Genomic DNA, 21,512 nt, shown 5'->3' with positions numbered 1-21,512 from the left:
AGCAAGTAATAAAGATGAACTTGAGAGAAAGAGGGATAAATAAAGACCTGGGCAAAGATAGGTTCGTGTTGGAAGTCAGCATTTAAAAGCCGTTCAATACAAAAATAGATGTAGGTATATAAAATAGATGTTAAACCAAAAAAGAAGAAAAAGAAGAAAGTTTAGCATGACTATCACTGAAGCAGAAAATATTGATTACTTCTCCATTTTTACTTCAATATTAAAAAAATATAATTGCACGAAAACTTTAAGTACATACCTGTTTGGTTAAAAAAAAATATGTACACCAAAATGTACACAGATTCATTCAGTATTATTTGTTTGTAAAAAAAAATAAACTAAAATCATTCCGGTGCAAATTTAGGAAGCCATACTTAACATGGGGTAGGGGCTCCTTGTTGACTCTTGTATTAAAGCTTGAATTATGTCCTTTGACCTTAATAAAGGCAAAAATGGCTGATGAGAGACTTCACCAATAAAATTTGATTTTGTTTTTTAAACAAATGAATTTGCGTCATTTTTTGGTGTACTAATTTATTTTGTAGTAATCTAACACGTAAGTACATAATCAACTTTTATGCCATTTTGATGATTTTCTTTTATGAGCAGTTTTAAATATCGAAGCGAAACTAGAAAAGCACTAAATATTGTTCTGACATTTTTTGTGGATTTCTGTTGTCTTTTATTTTCGAGTAATGAAACTATTCTTTTGCTACTATTGAAATTAAAATGTTTGAGATTTATGAAAGCCTAAAAGATGTATATGCCAGCAATGATTATTTGCTTTCTGATCAATAATATGCCGCAAGAGATAAAAGAAACTTTCCTTTATCGTTCCATTACGAATCGTTTCATGATCAGAGTTTCTTTCCAAAAACTCCCCATCTATGTGACCCATTGCCACAAGACTGCTTTCATGCAGACTACAACATGGTCAATTTTGTATCCAATGTCAACAGATACTTGTCAGAAACCATTCTCATTCATAATTTCCATCTCATCATAATATTCTTTATCAGTCTGGCTAGGAGCAAAGTGTAATATCTGTTCTGATATTACACTTCATCTTTTATGTTCTCAGTCTGTGAAGGGAAAATCCATTTTTACTGGAATAATTTTTATTTTGCCTCAATCCAGAATGCATATTTTTTTTGAAAGAGGGGGTAGCTGAATTTTCCACTACATTAAAAACAAATCTTGCATCTAACTCTACTCTCATTGGGAAGCAAGTAAATAGGGACAATCTATTCCTCTCGTGAGCTCTTATCCTTGATTGGCTTATGGGCTTCATAAGTGGTGACTCAATAGTAAAAAAAAATGAAAATTATAGACGCATTTAAAAAATGAAAATAAATAGATGAATAGTTTCATTTTATTTGATTATTTAGAATATTATCCTCATCTCCTAATTGTTGTTTTCATGACGTTTCGGCCAATTATTCCTCCGGCCTTCATCAGGTTAACCACGATGGGATACGAATGCCGAATCCTCCAACTACATCCACAGCAATTGCTGTCTTCAATAGCTGTTGTCATCTCACCACGACCGGCTTTGGGTGAGATTGAAACCGCTATCTCTAGACAATGCTCACCTGGAATCATAGATATTCTGTATCTGTATCCTCTGCACCACGGGCAGTGGATAGAGATGACAACAGTGCACAGTGGATAGAGAAAACAACAGCTATTGAAGGGAGCAATTGCTATGGATATAGTTGGAGGATTCGACTATCCCATTGCGGTTAACCTGATGAAGACCAGAGGAATAATTGGCCGAAACGTTGTGAAAACAACAACTAGCAGATGAGGATAATAGTCCAAATAATTAATTAAAAAATATACAATTTACTCATCTCCAAAATAATTCCAAACTAATTCAATAAAATGAATAGTCTGGTTTTTTTTTTTTGTTTTTTTTTTTGTTTTTCTTTTTGTTTTGTTTTTTTCACATTTTCAATTTTTTACTTTGGCAAATATAAAACACACATTTATCTTTGTTTATAAATAGATTTAATAAAATTACATTTAGGATAATATAGCGTTACAGTATAGCCTGGGCCTGCGCCAAACTTCAGATGAGTCAGAAAGAAAGTGATCATAAGTAGAAATGGTTGTCAGCCAGGGCAAAGAAGGTCAAAGCTATGATGTATGAGAAACTAAATCATATATGAGGATTTCTTAGTTCATAAATGCGTAGGAGGAAGTGTTTTATTATTATTACTAGCTGAGGTATCCGGCATTGCCAGGCTGTATTTGATATTTTTTAATATTCTGTCCTCATATAAAATTATCTTATTGATTAAACAGAACATTAATTTCTAATGGCTCCTTTTCGTTCATCTCCCATGAGGTAGGAGAAGTAGGTGCGTTTTATTTTATAGGGGTCAAGTCAGCAGCCCCAATCCTCTTTTCTAGTTTAATCTGTTATCTTTTTGTCCTTCTTTCAAAATATGATGTAAGAATTGCAACTATTATTTTATATATATATATATATATATATATATATATATATATATATATATATATATATATATATATATATATATATATATAGCAAAAGTACCCGTCGTTGACTAGGTTCAAAAACAGCCTACAGAAAATGGACTCTGATTTATGAAAGTATGATAGGTTATGAAAAAGAAGGGTTGTAAAAAGATAGCTTCGAATTTGGGGGTATCAAAACCAAAGCAAAATATGATGAAAGTAAAAATAAAATAGATAAACCCCATAATTTATTATACCATACCTGTTCACACTGAAACACTTATCACAATATTCTGTGGATCTATATTAAAAAAACCTTGTTAAACTTTGTGACATATTTCCATTCTATGGAGGTCAGGTGCGAACGAACACCCCATAATTTTATTATACCATATTTCTTCAAACTGAAACATAATTATCAAAGTATACTTACACAGATAGATATGAAAAGTCTTTATTAAAGTTTGTGCCTATTTCCATTCTATGGAGGCCAGGTGCGTACGCAGACCCCATAATTTTAATGAATCATCATTATGCCAGATCAAACATACCCATTCCTGTGTCTCGATACATCTTCTATCATTATATATGATCAGTTTTCTATAATAGTTAACCATATAGGAGCCTATTCGTGACCAGACACACAGACAGATGTTCAGCTTTATATTATAGATATATAAAGATGACATTAGTAATCTATTCTGTTAATGAAAGAATTAAAATTTAGTTTCAAGCAGTGCATATTTGAACACTGGTAAATGTACCTGTAGCATTAATTTTAAAGAATCTCTACATAAACAACATTTCGGGTGTGACTTCTGACAGGTGTGCAAATGTAGAGTTTTTCAGGATTTCTAATGCGTGAGCAACCAACATACAACTAGCCAGGAGAAAAACAAGGTGTCTGAAGATTAAGTCCAACAACTTTGAGGCTTTGTCTTTGAGCTTAATACTAATTTTTATAGGGAATTGTAAACACCTGAACTGAAATGGCATATCAGAAGGAATAATGATAATCTAAGGAATTAACACAGTTTCATCTTTAAAATTCCCAGTCATTATAATGGCTTCCAGAACATTAGTTTTTATATAATTTATTGCTAACCGTGTGCCATTACACAGTTTAGATGGATCAAGATTTTTTAATAATATAACTGGAGCTCCTTCCTTCAAAATCAGTTTGTGAGGTTGCATTTCAGGTGGCTGTAGTGAATTTTACAGGAAATTCTACTGTCTGACCTTCATTAATAATACAATCAATGGATTGATAAGTCTTGTAAAAGATTATAATTGATCATCAGCATCACTTCTAGGGGTCAAGATTGCTCTTTCACAAAGCCACACAATATTGCAGAAATCTTTTGCAATATCTAGGCAAACCTTAATCATCAGATCCCCAACTCAATTTACCATCTGGCCACATGGCAATTTGTGCAATTGAAGATCTCTATTCAATGTTATTGAACCAGTGTCAATGAAAAGGAGGTGATTTGAGAAAAGTGCTGCAGACTGATCATTAAATAAATGTGTCCTCATAATAATATTCTACAAATTGAAAACCAAAAACGTGGTTACCATGCAGTATTGTAGAAGTGCTGGATTTTCATATCACATTTTAAATGGAAAGAAAGAATTTAGGATCGAATCAAAGGTTTGGTTCCCAAGGATAGCAGCATTTTGTTTGATAGATAAACCACTTATTGCAGACTATAATTTTTTGTTAGACCTATCTCTCTTTTTTATCATTCTAAGGATAACTTATAGTAATATGATTATTAAATATTAATAATGTAAAATTCTGGTGTAGGATGATTTCAGAATATGATGTAGAAAGAATAGAATTATACTTACAATATTGTAATGACTTGGCAACTGCCGCTTGGCACTTCTACCAGCATGGGGACAATGAATATAAACTTTATAAAATTTATTGCTTTTGTGCAAATTCATATTTATTGAATTTCGTTTAAAAATCATGGGCAAGAGAACTTCTGTTTATGTTTGAATGATTGCTTTTGTGTTAACCTTTCATTGGTTGGTTTCAGTTTCCTGGCGGTTTTTGGATTGTAAACGTTGACTTTTATAGGTTTTCAGGTATGCTGACAATGAATATCACAATTAACTTTGGGTCTAATAAGTTGTTTACTAGATATGATATCCAACGTAAAAGATAATGGAATCCCTGGCACCCACTTTGTTTTCACAACTTGCTAGTTAATAATGGGCATGCATGTAACCGAAGCAGATGACAAAGCAAATATTCCCTTCCCCCATGAAAAGAAAATGGGGTGTGTATTTCAAAGGCTATTCGTAACATAGAGAGGTTGAGGGTGTTTATTCTGAAAGCCGTTCGTAACATGGAGATGTTGGGGCTGTTTATTCCTAAACCTGTTCTTAACATGAGGAGGTTGGGAGTGTTTATTCCGACAAGAACCAGTGTGTCAATGCGATTATGCCATATATATATATATATATATATATATATATATATATATATATATATATTAGTGATTCAATGAATTTAAAAAATTATTTAGATGGAATAATACTTATAGAATATTACTGCCAGTAATATTTGTAAATCTTATAATCACAGGTGTCCATATAAGCTGATTGTTGAATAATTTCATTCTGAAGTATATATATATATATATATATATATATATATATATATATAACTACTTCATTTATTCACATAAATTTAATATACGAAAGTATAGATTTATGCGTAAACTTTAAGTATTTATTTCAAAAGTGCTCAATACATAGGTAGAGCTAGTTACTAATTTATAAAATATATATGGCGATTAAGCTACACTGAATATTCTGCGTTTCATCCAACTATAGGATTCGTCAGGCTTATGCGCGAATTCTGTCGTTGCTTCTTGTTTTTATATATGTTGAGGATTTCTAGTTGGCCAATCAGCTTTCTAGTATCCACCGCGCCCCTTCCTATCAGCCAATGGGCATGCATTTTATCAAACAAAGGATCTGTTTTAGAACTAGGTTAGTGGTTTTAGGTGGCCGTTCTCCTTTTTTTTTTTTTTATATACATATGAATATACCTATGTGTACACAATAATACACATATATATACATATATATACATACATATATATATATATATATATATATATATACATATATGTGTGTGATCGTTTATGTATATTCATGTTTATTTAATTTATTTATTTGTTTGTTTTCTATTGTTATTGTTAGTTTTAAAGCTATTTTGTATCGCTATCCTAGAGTAAGTTTTATTTTGTGAACACAGTTGTTTGCTATTTCCCGCCTACAGTTTAATAGATTTTGAGGTTCTTTAAAGTACAGGATAGAAAATTTTTCATGTAAATTATGCCTCCATGAAAAATTTTCTATCCTGTACTTTAAAGAACCTCAAAATCTATTAAACTGTAGGCGGGAAATAGCAAACAACTGTGTTCACAAAATAAAACTTACTCTAGGATAGCGATACAAAATAGCTTTAAAACTAACAATAACAATAGAAAACAAACAAATAAATAAATTAAATAAACATGAATATACATAAACGATCACACACATATATGTATATATATATATATATATATATATATATATATATATATATATATATATATATATATATGTGTACATTATTGTGTACACATAGGTATATTTATATGTATAAAAAAAAAAAAAGGAGAACGGCCACCTAAAACCACTAACCTAGTTCTAAAACAGATCCTTTGTTTGATAAAATGCATGCCCATTGGCTGATAGGAAGGGGTGCGGTGGATACTAGAAAGCTGATTGGCCAACTAGAAATCCTCAACATATATAAAAACAAGAAGCAACGACAGAATTCGCGCATAAGCCTGACGAATCCTATAGTTGGATGAAATGCAGAATATTCAGTGTAGCTTAATCGCCATATATATTTTATAAATTACTATATATATATATATATATATATATATATATATATATATATATATATATATATATATATATATATATATATATATATAGTCTTTGGAAGTTTCTTTAAAACCTATATAAAAAAATTAAAAATTAAAAAAAAAGTTGTTTTTTTTAATGTCCTCTGTTGGAAAATTATTTTGTCCATAAGTCAATTAATTTCCTCCATCGCTGAATAGTTTTACTTGTATGAACAAAAAATAGTACCAATGTTTGTAAAAGGGTCATCAGTTGTTTACCATGAAACACTGTTTCAGGAATTTAAAAACAAAACAGTATGTTAAATCATGGTTTCCCAGCAGTGTTGATCAAACACCACCTCCCTCAAAACATATGAACAAAAATATTTTTGATATTGGATCTAGTTTTTCTCCTCCAGATAAATAAGGCTAACCATTTCATGTGATTTAATAAAGTATTTCTAATCTGTGTCATCTGTCCCTTTCTCCACAAGTTAATTTACCTATTATTTACAAACTACTACACACACACACACGCACACACACACACACACACACACACAAATAAACACACTTTTTCATTATTATAGAGAGTAGTCGCTACATTGATTTGCATCTGTATTGAATGTTGATAAAATTGATTTCATTTCACTATTCTATCCTAGGTGGCTTCGGTTTTGTGTGGTTCATTTTATGGATGATAATAGTTTATAACTCACCGGCTGATCATCCACGAATATCAAGAGCCGAATTAAATTATATACAAAACTCATTAAGCTCAGCAAACGATCATGAAAAGGTAAGCTCATCTTTTTCCTTTTTTTTTTTTTTTTGTAAAAATCGCTCCAGGCAAAACATGAAGCCACTAAGAAACTTAAGAAAATATTTTAAATTCAAAACTAGTCAACGATAAGTAAGTGCCAATTGGGTCAGATTACGACCCAGAAAACAGCAGTTTTTCAGCCTTTGTTAGAAACGTCGTTCATGGAATGTGAGGACTAAAGGACAAAAATAAAAAATATCTCCCACTTTGCCCATAATATCATCTGGAGTTTTACTTCAATTTACCTCAAGCAAGGCACATTGCCACTAAGATATAATATTCTACAGTGATTGAGAGCCAGATTTATCAGAGGCATCCAAAGTGGGGAGTTGTGCAGCAAGATGTTTGTTCGCATTAAATTTAAATTTCTGCCTATGAATCGATTTGGTTCTTCTAAACACTAATGCAGTCTTATGGGTGGTACGATAAAAGTGTTACCCTAAATAAAACAACACTACAGCTTTATTTTAAAACTTTTATTGAAAAAATAAATTCAGGTAACTTGAGCTGACATCTATTCAATGTAGCCGCCTTCAGCCTCAATCACCATCTCAATACTAGGCCAGAATTGAGAGCATGGCTTTTCAACAAACGCTGGCAGGATCTCGGCAAATACTTGCTAGATGGCAGCAATCAGAACTGGCTTTGTTGTGGGAGGTTATGCTGATGATGTTCTCGACTCATGACCAAACAAAGTAGTCCAGCAGGTTCAGGTCAGAGGAGGAGAGAGGCCAGTAGCACTCTTTCTGAAGCCAAGCCTGGGTCTCTTTGGACTTGTGGACTGGCGCTGAGTCCTGCTGCCACACCCAGGGTCTGCCAGCAGTCACCTGATTGCACCAGGAGATCACCATACTCATCAGCACGTGCAAGTACACTTTGGTGTTGACTTTCAAGCCGACTTCAAAGATGTGAGGTTGTATGATATGGCCCTCTCTTGAAACCACACCAAAGAACCATAACCGTGGCCGGAAACTTTGTTTTCATCAGCCTGGGCACATCCTTTTCGTGGCAATCAAGAAATGCATTTCGATGGTGCTGACAATGGTCCTGTTATCATAATTTGGATAGGTAAAGAGCATGAGTTGTACAGAGGTGCATCTCTGATCTCGCTCAATGTACATTGTGTCACTTTCAAACATGATAGAAGGCTCTTATTGCTCTTAGGATTTGTACACAACTAGTAGATGGTCTGCAACAAAAAAAAAGAAAATCGGTTTTTATCGAACGGAAATGGAATCATGTCATCTTTTCTAGGGCAATATTTTTATTGTACCACTCTGTATTCACTCTCACTTGGAAAAAGCTCAGATTAGCAGTTTCTTTCAACCAATCAAGATGCAAGAAGTTTTAAAGAACTACTTGGAATTTAGATAGCAGCACCAGAGAGATTCCTAAAACCAGCAAAGAAATACATCTTTTCTTCTGCCTTTGTCCATTTGACAATCAAACAAATTTATTTACTATTGTAAGAAATAATAACTTTAAGAAAGATGGCAGCCAAACTTTCGTGCTTTATTACTTCCTTCATTGTGATTCTATTTTAACTTTTGGCAACTTACACTCAATAGTGCATGCCACATAAATAAATACAGAAGTTGTTGTTAGTAGGTCTTTGTTTTCCTTTCGTTTGATGATTCTTAAGTTTGTCTTACAGTCCATGTGAAGATTAGTTCTTAAAAAATGGTGACCCCGACATGACTTGAATGTGCAACCTTCATTGTAATCTTTATTTGAATTAAACAAAGCCTAGCAAAACATTATTAATATTCATTTTCTTTCAATAATCATGTTTTTATTTATTTATTTTTCTTTTTTTTCAGAATATGAAAATCCCATGGAGTTCGATTCTGAAATCTATCTCCCTTTGGTCACTGTGTGTGCTACTATTTTGCAATAGTTGGCTGTATTACGTTCTGTTTACATTCATGCCAACTTATATGGAGGTAATTCTCGGCCTTGATATGAAAGATGTAAGGATACTTTTCATATTTTTAACATTATATTTTTTTACATTCAGGATAAGTTGTATAGCAATTCTGATATTGCTTCTCTAAGTATGTATGTTGGATCAGTTGAAATATGCAACTGATCTAGAAGTTGACCTGAGTGAAATTATGGATTGGAGTAAGAAATTGTTTGCTTTGTTTAATCTTGTTAAAAATATACAACTGCCAACTTTTAATCATAAGCATGTCCCTTTTTTTTTAAGTTCAAACAGGTGTCAGAGAAGATGAGTTACTTCGAAATCATGTTTTATTTAGAAAAATACTCAGAAATAAATGTTGTTGTTACAAAAAAAAAGGAGTTGAGTTATGACTTGTCTTATGTTCCTTGCGACATACTCTGCTACAACATATTAGGTTTCTACATATTAACATGGATAACACTACAAAAATACCAGTAACAAGACTTCGACGTAATGCCAGTTAGTAAAGATGTCTAAAATTGCATTATTTGTACACGTTTTAAGGTACTTGTGCAGAGTTTGAACCAGACGTAATTAAATGGCCGCTCAGCTTTGCTCGGAACATGACGTTAACTGTCGGCTTTTGCTGAGCGTTGTCGATTATCAGAGTGTAACTCAAGGAAAATACTGAAGAAAACATTTAAATATAATAAAAATCATCATCAAGTATATATATATATATATATATATATATAAGAAACAACAAACTACCGTAACAATTTCTGTTTTATTCCTGTAACAAATTTTTTGACAACAAAAAATACAAGTTTGTAGCGCCTACCCCAGAACTAAAATTTGACAGGGACTTTTTGATATGTCACCGTTTCCGGAGAGTTCTAAAAAAAGAGAACAAAAAAAACTGTGGCGCAAAATTTGAGGTGTTTCTCTTCCTCTTTCTTTCCACTGGACTTCATGAGGTAAGACATGCTTTTCACCGCTGCGGCCTTTTTTCACACGTGCCCGAACCAAAGACATTATGATAATTTCTTCTAAACGAAACAAAAAAAAATATTTTCTTTATCTCTTTGCTCCACATTTTACACGAAATGCATTCACAAAGAAAAACATTAATTTCTCTTTTCTCTCCTAATTATTTTACACTCAAAAGGAACATTTACCCAGTTCATAAGGATTTCTTTGTTTTCAATGGACACAAGCATATGAGTGTAATGGAACGCCGAGAAATGTTAAATAAATTTACACTTCCTTTAATGTACCAAGTCTGAATATTTATTTTTATTAATTTTTCTACAAAATTATTTTATGGGAGTTGTTCGTCATTTTGTCTGGCGACCAGCTCGCTTCAAGTTGTATTTTTTTCAACCAATTTGATTTGATAAAACAAAATTGAACAAAACTAAGAAAACCAAATTTTTTTTTGGTTTTTTTCATAATTTTTTTCAGAAAAGCATTTTTTTATGTGTTTTTCATGCAATATTTTTTTGCATTTTTTTCTTTGTTTTCGTAACTAATGTAAAACTTTTTTTTGTTATTTTTTTTTTTTCGTTAACATTTTTTCATGCCAGGTGGGGCTGGGCAACCGATTTTTTTAAAATTAAATTAAATTAAGACAGCCGGGATATTCCCTTAGGATTAGGTAGACTTTTGTACAGCCACATCAAACGATGTCAAAGTAGGGTAAGAAGATGGTTAGTTGGTTTTCTGTTTTATGGCATAACAACCCTTTTCAGGTTATTTAATGCCGAATGCAGTGATTTTGAAGAAAAATTTTTTAATAGAATATATTTGTTGTTTTCAAGTCGGTTTCTATTTAACCCATAATTGGGACCCTAACAGGTACTACCAATCCGGGTCAGAGTGGACCTGGGAGCAATAGCAATTAAAGGGTGGCTCCACACTCCCCAATGCCCGCAAGCTGAGGCCTCACCACTGGATATAGTTTAAGATCATATCCAGAACCAAGGGTAAGAAGAGACAGCGGATGTGGAAGAAACTTTGCGAACAAAACTGGGTAGCTTTCTGATAGATGATTTAAGATGGAGACAAAAGAATCATTACCAAATTTTTGTCTCCACATAAACTTAAAAAGATAACTGTCAAGAAGCTTCCAGCTGATCCCGTTTATTTTTCCTTTTTTTCTAATATTTTCCCCAAAGATCTTCTGCTCCTCACCACGCATTGATCAGCATCTTATATCAGATTACAGTGAAACTCGAGTGCCTGACGACATTTTCTGAGCAAGACTGAGCAGACGGTTAGTTATGTCTAATTCAAATTCTGCACAAGTACCCGTTTTAACTATTTCTATATAATCTTTACAACTGTGAAAGTAGTGATTACACCCGTTTTATTATTATTTTCTTTTGCGTTTTGTTTATTACCTTTTATTCGGAACTAGCAGTTCTGCCAGGCTTTGCTCGGGCCCTATGTACTGTTCATAACTTTATGTGCATATGCATATATTAAAAAGTGTGAATATGTATGGTAATGCCTTTCTATATGATAGGCTTCCTTAACTACCATAGAGACATTTTTTTTAAACTTTGACCCCAATTTTGACCTCTTAACATTTATTGTTTTGGGCTCAAATTAAAATGTTTGACCCATGTCCAAGTAACCTACATCTAAAATTTTAAGTGGTTAGACCCAAAATTGGCAAAGGAGCCAAATTTTCGCCCAAAATTGATTAAAAAGCTTGCTGCATGTCTGATTACCCTTTATGTAAAATTTCAAATGTTTAGAACCAAAATTGGCTTAATAGTTTGCTAGAGACCACAAAGGTAAAATCTTTTGAACTTTAACCCCTTGGAAGCCAAATTTTCAGCAAAGAAACGATTACATCGCTTGCCCTATGTCTGAATACAGTTTATGTAAAATTTCAAATGTTTAGACCAAAAATTGGCTGAGTAATTTCGTAGAGACCACACAGGTAATTTTTTTTTTTAAACTTTGACCCCAATTATGACCCCCTAACATTTATTATTTTGGTTCAAATCAAATTATAAAGTTAGATCCATGTCCAAGTAACCTATACCTAAAATTTAAAGTGTTTAGACCCAAATTGGCAGAGGAGTTTGGTAGAGTTCTCAAAGGTCAAATCGTTGGACTTTGACCCCATGACTGCCAAATTTTTGGCTGAAAGCTGATTAAAAAGATTTTTCCAAATCTCAATACCCCTTATGTCAAATCTCGAGTCTATAGACCGAAAATTGACAGAGTTATTTGGTAGGAAAGTGTACACAGACAGACACACACACTTTTCACTTTTATATATATACTATACTTTTATATATATACTAGCATTTCAGCCCGGCGTTGCCCGGGTTTTTGGAGGTGTGTGTTGTGCAAAGAAAAAAAAAACCGGTCAATTTTTTAACTTTGACCCCTATTATGTCTCCTTAACATTTACTGTTTTGGGCTCAAATCAAGTTATTAAGTTAGATCCATGTCCAAGTAACCTATATCTAAAATTTCAAGTGTTTAGACTAAAAATTGGCGGAGGAGTTTGGTAGAGTTCTCAAAGGTCAAATCGTTGAACTTTGACGCCTTAATCGCCAAATTTCTAACTGAAAACCGATTACAAAGATTTTCCCAAATCTCAGTACCCTGTATATCAAATTTCGAGTCTGTAGACTCAAAATTGACAGAGATATTGGGTAGGAAAATGTACACAGACAGACGGACACACACACACACAACACAGAGACATACACACACTTTCACTTTTATAGATATACTAGCATTTCAGCCCGGCGTTGCCCGGGTATTTGGAGGTGTGTGTTGAGCAAAAAAAAAAAAGTAGTAGTAGGAAGGCAGGCTCGAACCCGTATCGTGAAGGAGGAAAAGAACAGGAAAAAATATGACGTCTTTAATGCTACGAACACCACCAAACCGGAAGTGACATAGGTTTAAATTAAGGCTAGAAAATCGAAAAGAGGGGATAACTTTTGAAAATATCAGCGAAAAAAGCGACCCCCTCCCTGTTGAAAAGAGCCGAGTTGAGAGTTAAGAAATTAATGTTTTTAGCCAATTTTTCGGTATTTCTCGTCTGAAGGGTTGAGCTTCAAAACGATACTGATCTTGTGAAAATCCGTCGCCTCTATCAAAAGTTTTAGGCAGACATGCAAACATACATACAGACATTTATATATTGGTAGCTCAAATTTTCAAAGTTCAGAAATTGTCTGAGTAATTTGACTGTAGAGGTCAATTTTTTTTAACTTTGACCCCTATTATGACCCCTTAACATTGATTGTTTTGGGCTCAAATCAAGTTATTAAATTAGATCCATGTCCAAGGAACCTATATCTAAAATTTCAATTGTTTATACTCAAAATTGTCGGACGAGTTTGGTAGAGTTCTCAAAGGTCAAATCGTTGAACTTTGACCCCTTAACAGCCAAATTTCTGACCGAAAACGGATTTAAAAGATTTTCCCAAATCTCACTACCCTGTATATCAAATTTCGAATCTGTAGACTGAAAATTGACAGAGTTATCGTGTCCGGAAATGTACACACACACACACACACACACACACACACACACACACACATGCACACTTTTATTAGAGACTAGCATTTCATCCCGGCGTTGCCCGGGTGTTTGGATGTGTCTGTTGAGCAAAAAAAAAAAAGTGGTAGTAGGAAGGCAGGCTCAAATCCATACCGTGAAGGCAGAAAAGAACGGGGAAAAAATCTGACGTCTTTGCTGTTACAACCACCACCAAACTGGAAGTGACTTATGTTTAAATTAAGGCTAGACAATAGAAAGGAGAGGATGACTTTCAAAAATATCGGTGAAAAAAGCGACCCCCCCCTGTAGAAAAGTGCCCAGTTGAAAGTGAAGATATTAAAGCTTTTAGCCAATTTTTTGATATTTGTCGTCTGAAGGGTCGAAGTTCAAAACAATACTGATCTTGTAAAATCCGTCGCCTCTGTCGAAAGTTTTAGGCAGACATGCAAACATATATAGATACATACATTTATATATTGGTAACTAAAAATTTTCGACCCAAACTGATTTAAAAGTTTGCCCCATCTTTGAATACCCTTTATGTAAAATTTCAAATGTTTAGACCAGAAATTGTCCGAGTAATTTGGTAGAGACTGAAGCGGTCAAATTTTTAAAAACTTTGACCCCTATTATGACCCCTTAACATTTATTTATTTTGGGCTCAAATAAAATTTTTAAGTTAGATTCATATCCAAGGAACCTATATCTAAAATTTCAAGTGTTTAAACCCAAAATTGTCGGAGGAGTTTGGTAGAGTTCTTAAAGGTCAAATCGTTGAACTTTGACCCCTTAGCCAAATTTCTGGCCGAAAACGTATTAAAAAGACTTTCCCAAATCTCAGTACCCTGTATATCAAATTTCACGTCTGTAGACTAAAAATTTACAGAGTTATTGTGTCCGGAAATGTACACAGACAGACTGACAGACAGACAGACACACACACACACACTTTTATTATAGATATATAAATATAAATAGATTATATTTATGTATCTATGTTACGTTTTTATTTTTTGTTTTTGTTTTTTTTTTTCAAATACATACCAGTTAGAAAAATATCCGTTTTATCACCTGTCAAGAAAAAAAAAAAAAATTAAAAAATTATTTTCAGAATTAATTTTTATTAGTTATTCATTAACTGCTACACAAATTGTGTGGGAAAAAAAATTAACACTGTTTCAAATTTTAAGTTTTAAGAAAAACAAATAAGTATTCTGTCTTTTATTTAAGACTAACAGGGCCACTGACTGGAACTTCTATCCTTCTCTCTTTTTACTTAGCTCATTTTCCCCCTCCAACCCTTTTTCTTCTTCGTTTAGCTAATTCCTCTTTCTGGACATATACACACAGAACTTAAGTCGGCAGAAGGGAAATAACTCTGTGAAAAAAATAAAAGTTACTTTTCCTTTCATGATCACAGTCAAAGACGTCTTCATAACATTAAATAATGTAAATGGCCATTGACCCAATAATGAATTCTTTTTTTCTAAATTTTATGTATTATTTCTCTGGGGTTACACCGATTAAAAATATACCCATTTTGTGGAGGGGATAAGCCATAGGAAGTGGAAAGGATTTACATTTAGCGATGTCAATGAAAATGTTGACTTGCAGAAACAAACGTTGGCCGAAGGCCAGTTCAGCTTTCTGCCGTATCATTTATTTGTTTCGTCCATGATGTTGGGGAAAACCAACTCCCCACAATAAAGGGAGTGTCCAAATGAATAGCAATTATCTGATATGAAGGGTTTTCCCCACATTGATCAAAGCTAATTGCTTTCTAGACATCCCGTCACAAAAGGTCGGGAAGCTTTCAATTCAATTTCGCTTTTATACGAAAAACACAAACAAACACGCGAGAGCATGGAATAGCGTAAATTTTATAAAAGTTGATCAAAATAAATCTAGAGACGATGTCCCTTCGCAAATCGTAGATATTATAATCTAGGGAGTATATAAAAAGTTCTAAAATGTAGTAACTCCCTGAGGACCCCGGCAAACAAAGCCTTTGCTGGACATAAAAAAAAACGTGCATTTTTGAGGGGCATAAAAACTTAAACTGTAAATAAGCGGTTCAGTTTCAAATTCCCCATAAGTTCCCAGTTGCGACATGAATATTTCTAACTTAAAAAAACAATGCACCTGAAGAAAGTCGAATGATACATCAGGTGAGATGTCTTGAAAAATAGCAACCAAGATGAGAATAGTAGTCAAACTTATTCAAATAGCACCGAAAAAAGTGATACATGACAGAAAACAATGGAGTCAGTGGTTCAAATGCCCCCCCCCATACATGTTAAAATTTTATAAGATCCCACTTCAGCTTCACCTCCTAAACCAATGAATTTACTCTGACTCCAACTCCACCATCCTGAACATAACAATTTTCAAAATCTAGGCTGGTGCACCAACCATTAACCACTACGTTTTGGACCAAGTGAAAAAATTAATTTCTAACCTAATAGGTTTTCCCACACTGTCTGCCAAGGTCATTCCTCGGTTGCATCACAGTGTTGTATCTCTGTGCTTGTTTTTCCATGAAATGTGCTCAGACAAATTTACAGCATTTATATCTCCTCACCATAATTTCCCAAAACCCATCCAAGTAACAATAAAAACACACCTTTATATTGCAGAGGTCGTTAGATTCTGGAAGATTTTCCTACTCTAATATCATCTTTCCTGGGACCACTGGTCTTTGGAATTCCCTCCTTGGTCCATGTTTTCCAGACCGTACCAACATGCAGAAATTTAAATGTAATGTGAACAAGCACCTTATTCCCCATCCAAATTATTCCCTATCAATCTAGCTCATATCACTGTAGCCTCTTATATCTCTATGGCAATATGCATTGCAAAAACAATTTAAACAAATCTTTTTTAAATTATTTTCAAACCACACACATTTAAAAAACTATGCAAAAATTATTTAACTTCATAATCTTAAAAAAGATTATGAATTAAAAAAAAAATCATTCATTTTATCTTTAACACAGGGAAGTGCAATTTAAAAAAATGCTTATTGCATACATTTCAAGTTTATCCTCCCCACATACACTCTCTAATCTCACTCCATCCCCAAGTTCCCCTTATGCACACATATGCATTTTCTAATAACAAGAAACACCACTGCATTGAGAGTATTTTTTTCTTTTCTTTTTAATTTTTCTTTTCTGATTCCTTTGCAGAATAGTATGTACACATCTTTGCCGATCGTTACTGGCATTATAACCACAGTGCTTGGAGGAGTCATTGCTGACTGGATGATAAACAAGGGGGTGAGGATCAATACAACTCGCAAATTTATGACAGCCATAGGTAAGACTTTCATTGAAAGTGATAAGAAACGGTTTTCAAGTGAGCAATATAATATATTATATTCTTCTTTCTGTAATATGGAATCAATAAAGTCGATTGTGATTCCATTTTAGTTTTGTCAATCATGTTTGTAATTAATTAACTATTCAGAATGAAATATTGATTTTGTAGTGATAATTCTTTCAGTAAGGAACAATTCTAAAGATTTACTTTATTATATAGACGAAAAAAAATAGTATATTATAATCATCATTGGTTTAATGTCTGTTTTATATGCCAGGATGTGTTGAACAGCTTTAAAAAATTGAGTTCTAAAGTAACCTATCTCTGGTTAAGTCTTTATTTATCTCTCTTTCTCTTAAGTCTTTGTTTTACAATAAATATAGAATTCCAATCACTCTCATCGATTACATATTCTATGAAACGATATTAGAGTCTTACCCAGTGAATTCAGACACCGTTATTAGCAAACAGAGCGATTTCATTGAGTAATTATATTTATTGATTATCCAATGAAAATGAACGTCAAAGCTTGGGAAATGTATGTTAGTGAAAGAATTATTATTCCATTTTTTTTTTTGTAAAGAAACAAAGAATTATTATTCCATTTTTTTTGTAAAGAAACAAAGACTGATAATTTTAATAAACTAGCTATTCAGAATGAAATCTCGATTTTGTATCAATTTTTGTTACCTTTTGTAGTTCACAGAAGAAGGTCAAGGAAAACATGAGAGGAAGTGATTAAAATGGAGTTAAAAGAAAGTAGAATAAATAAGTCATTTTTTACACTGTTGTCATGGGTAACCACTAATTAAGACCAGAAGCAACACAAGGATAAGGGTTAATGAGATGGAATGGTTGTCAGCCAAAATTTATCAAAGCAATGAATTAAACTTCAAGAATCTTTTGATTAATGGAATGAACTAAGTAAAATCACTTATGGGGACGATATTTATGAACATTTGATTTGAAGACGATTATGTTGTTGCCTGCAGAGAAGCAATCTCATGGTAATGTGTTTCACAGACAGGAAACCTTCGCAAAGAAACTCTGTTCATAGAAATTCTACCTGTTAGGTAAATGGAAGAAGACAAAAAAATTTTTCCATTGAGGTAGAAAGACAATTAGATGATCATGCAGTATAGTTAACAGACCAGAAATCAAAAAAATATATATAGAGAGATATATACCAAAAAAAGGTTTACTAAATGCAATATAATTTAATTTTCTATCGATCTACAAAGTTTTAAAGTTCTAAAATGGCTAAAAAATTTTTCTTTTTTCAAGATTTTGGTAATATCTGCTTTTGGATAATTTAGAATCCAATATAGCCGACCTATCTGTTATTGTTGGCTTTCTACTTCATAAAAAAAATTTTTTTTTAATTATTTGTCTTACCACTTACCTTTAGCTCGACTGGCAGTCTCCTCACAATGATAAGGTAATCCTTTTTTTTTTTTTTACTATACAGGCTAGAATTATAAAATTGTCGCCCTAAAGAAAACAACACTACAGCTTTATTTTAAAACTTTTATTGAAAAAATCAATTCAGGTAACTTGATTATGTAGTAGTGCTGACATCTATTCAATGTAGCCACCTTCAACCCCAATCACTGCCTCAATACAGGTCTGGAACTGGAAGTACGCCTTTTCCACAAGCAACAGCGGGAGCTCGGTGAATACTCGGCATAAGGCGGCAATGAGGTTGGCTTTGGTTTTGTGGGAGGTCATGTTGGTGATGTTCTCGACGTATGACGAAATGAAGTCGTCCAGGGGGTTCAGGTCGAGGCAGGAGGGGAAGGGGGCAGTGAGAGAAGGGTACAAAGTCGAAGCACTTCTTCTAAAGCCAAGCCTGGGTTTCTTTCAACATGGGCTGGCGCCAAGTCCTGCTGCCACACCCAGGATCTGCCAGCAGCCAACTGATTGCACCAGGGGATCACCACACTCTTCAGCACATCCAGATACATTTTGGTGTTGATGTTAAAGAACAGCCACCTGTTCTTGTAAGTGAGTAAATAAGAGATAGGATAGTCGAGGATTCAAACTTGCAAAGTTAGATTTGGAATTGAGAATTCCGATCATAAGTTAAAATAAATACAGAATACATAATGCTATTGAAATACAGAATGTTATTGAAAATGGAATGTAGAATTACCATTGTTTAGTTCACATAAAATAGTTAGATATCTGTTTATAGAGAAAGGAATGTAATGATGAATTTTGTTTCTGTTAATGAAATGAAATTAAAATAAGGAATCTAAATCAGAACAATAGAAAATATTAAACATATTTGTAAAGTAGGTTAGAGAAATCGGAGTTGAAACATGTGAGTAACAATGCATGCTTAAACACGGAGGCATGTCATGCCATGTGTCTGATATGCACGTGTTGGTCATGCAGTGACGTCATGGGTCTCAATATAGAGAGCTTTGGTCAGTCAGTCGGGGACTCAGTCAGTCGGGGGAGAAGAGAGGAATCAGAGACAGAGCTGACATGGAACCTTGAAAGCGGAGGTTAGAAGAAGAAAGAATCATGTAAAGACTTGAATTCCTTGATGCAAAGCCATTGACCGGTCGAAATGGAATAAACAAACAACTTCATCTTTTGTATCTGCGTCTTTTTGTTATGTTATTCAACAGAAAAGTTATTGTCAATTTATATTATAAGAACTTTGTGAAAATCATCATCTCACAAATAGGTTAAGAAACATATGTGTCAATGTTATAGAAACATTCCCATTCACAGAACTGTCAAAAGTATAAATGTCAAACTATATCTCGGTCTATCTATCTATATATCTAAATATCTTCCTCTCATTGTGTATTACATGTTCTTGGCTCTCTTGTATTAACATGTACCCTGTCTCTTTATATATAAGACCTGTCTCTATCTGCACTATCTGCACTATCTCCACAATATGAACACTCACTTAAGAACACATTATTAAATAACATTGACTTTCAAGCTGACTTCGAAGATGTGAGGTGGCATGATGTGGCCCTCACTTGAAACTACAACAAAAACCATAATCATGAGTCATCCGATGCATTGAGCTGTGTCCTCAAGCGTTGAACCATCCGAATTTGCATTTTGAGGGTGCTGGTAATGGTCCTGTTGTCATAATTTGAATTGGTAGAGAACATGAGTTGTACAGTGGCGCATCTCTGATCTCGCTTGTTCAACATTGTGTCACTTTCAGACATGATAGAAGGCTCCTATCGCTCTTGGTATTTGTACACAACTGGCCAACTAGTAGATGGTCTGCAACAACAAAAAAAAAGAAAACTTCATCAAATGGAAATGGAATCATGTCGTTTTTAATAGGGCGACAATATTTATCATTCCACCCTGTATTTTAAACCTGAAATTTAGCAATTATCTTAAACAATAAATCGGTACCATCCTTAATTGACTTTTGTTTGGCTTAGTTAAAGTAACGATTACATATCCAGAGATAGTAAATCTTACTATCAGTTTCTACACTTTAAATCTATATAGGTCGGTAGAAAACTAAATTCTAATGCGCTTGGTAAAAGTTACTTGTTGTACATTTTGTTTGTTCTCGATTTCTGGTTTGTTGCATATACTGTATGATTGCCGATGATTGTTTTATAATTTATTAAATCTTTTTCAACAAAATTTCTGTTTTTCTTTCTCTCTTCTTTTTTCTTTTAAGGTATCCTTCCGGAAAGTTTGATTTTTGTAATGGTCACGTTTCTTGGTTGCCGAAGCAAATTAGTAGCCGCGATGTTTATTATGAGTCGCACTTTTGGAGGATTATCAGAAGCAGGAATGTCGGTTACCATTATCGATATTGCGCCAAAATATTCAGGTAAAATAATTGTAAATCTCTATCTATCTATACTCCTATAATTTTTTTTTTTTTTTTTTGTGTATTGATATTCATATTGAAAATCCTTTCTACTATTTATTTAAAAAGAAAATACAACCGTCTTATATCTGGGTCGTAGAATTGCATTCATCTGCAAAAGATCTAGCTAATTTGCATATTCTTTTAAACATTCATTTCAATTAATTTAATTCCCTATTAGTTTTTTCAGTTTTCTTATGGGATTTCTCATTAGTTTTTTTTTTCAGTTTTCATATGGGATGATTATCTTCACTTAACTATTACGTTTAATTATATTTATGCAGATATTCTACCTAATTTATACCTGCATAATATTTGTGTAAAAAGCTTATAATTAACACAAAACTTTTTCTACATATATTTATGTATGCAGATATATTTTTGTTTAAAATATTTTTCCTATCAAACTCCTCTGTCAGTTTTTGGTCTACAGATATGAAATTTAATATATATGGTATTCGAACCTATACAAAATTTTATATCTGAGTTTTAGCAGGGGAAAATCGGTGCAAAAGTGAAAATTAAAATAATTAAATTTACCAGGTGAAAGTCGAACGACGGCATAACGAATGTGCATTATGTAATAACTATTGGATCATGTTTTGATTTTTAGTTTTGCAGTAAGCATGTGTTCATAGTATAGTACAGTCATTAAC

At 33.1% G+C, this 21,512-nt stretch overlaps 1 protein-coding gene across 3 annotated transcripts in view; it reads left to right on the top strand.

Moving 5' to 3' along the window:
- Positions 1-21,512, top strand: part of LOC145293962 (sialin-like) — a 77,003-nt gene that overhangs the window by 46,847 nt on the left and 8,644 nt on the right. For all 3 annotated transcript variants that reach the window (XM_080140836.1, XM_080140837.1, XM_080140835.1), the window contains 4 exons: positions 7,070-7,203; positions 9,048-9,197; positions 16,856-16,985; positions 20,662-20,817. In XM_080140836.1, the coding sequence (XP_079996962.1) occupies positions 7,070-7,203; positions 9,048-9,197; positions 16,856-16,985; positions 20,662-20,817 (570 nt within the window). The remainder of the gene's footprint in view (positions 1-7,069; positions 7,204-9,047; positions 9,198-16,855; positions 16,986-20,661; positions 20,818-21,512) is intronic.

Source organism: Euprymna scolopes, chromosome 15 (assembly GCF_053919585.1).
Source record: "Euprymna scolopes isolate OS-2025 chromosome 15, ASM5391958v1, whole genome shotgun sequence".
NCBI lineage: Eukaryota > Metazoa > Mollusca > Cephalopoda > Sepiida > Sepiolidae > Euprymna > Euprymna scolopes.
Note: the sequence above shows the minus strand (reverse complement) of the source record. Positions and strands in the feature narration are given on the sequence as shown.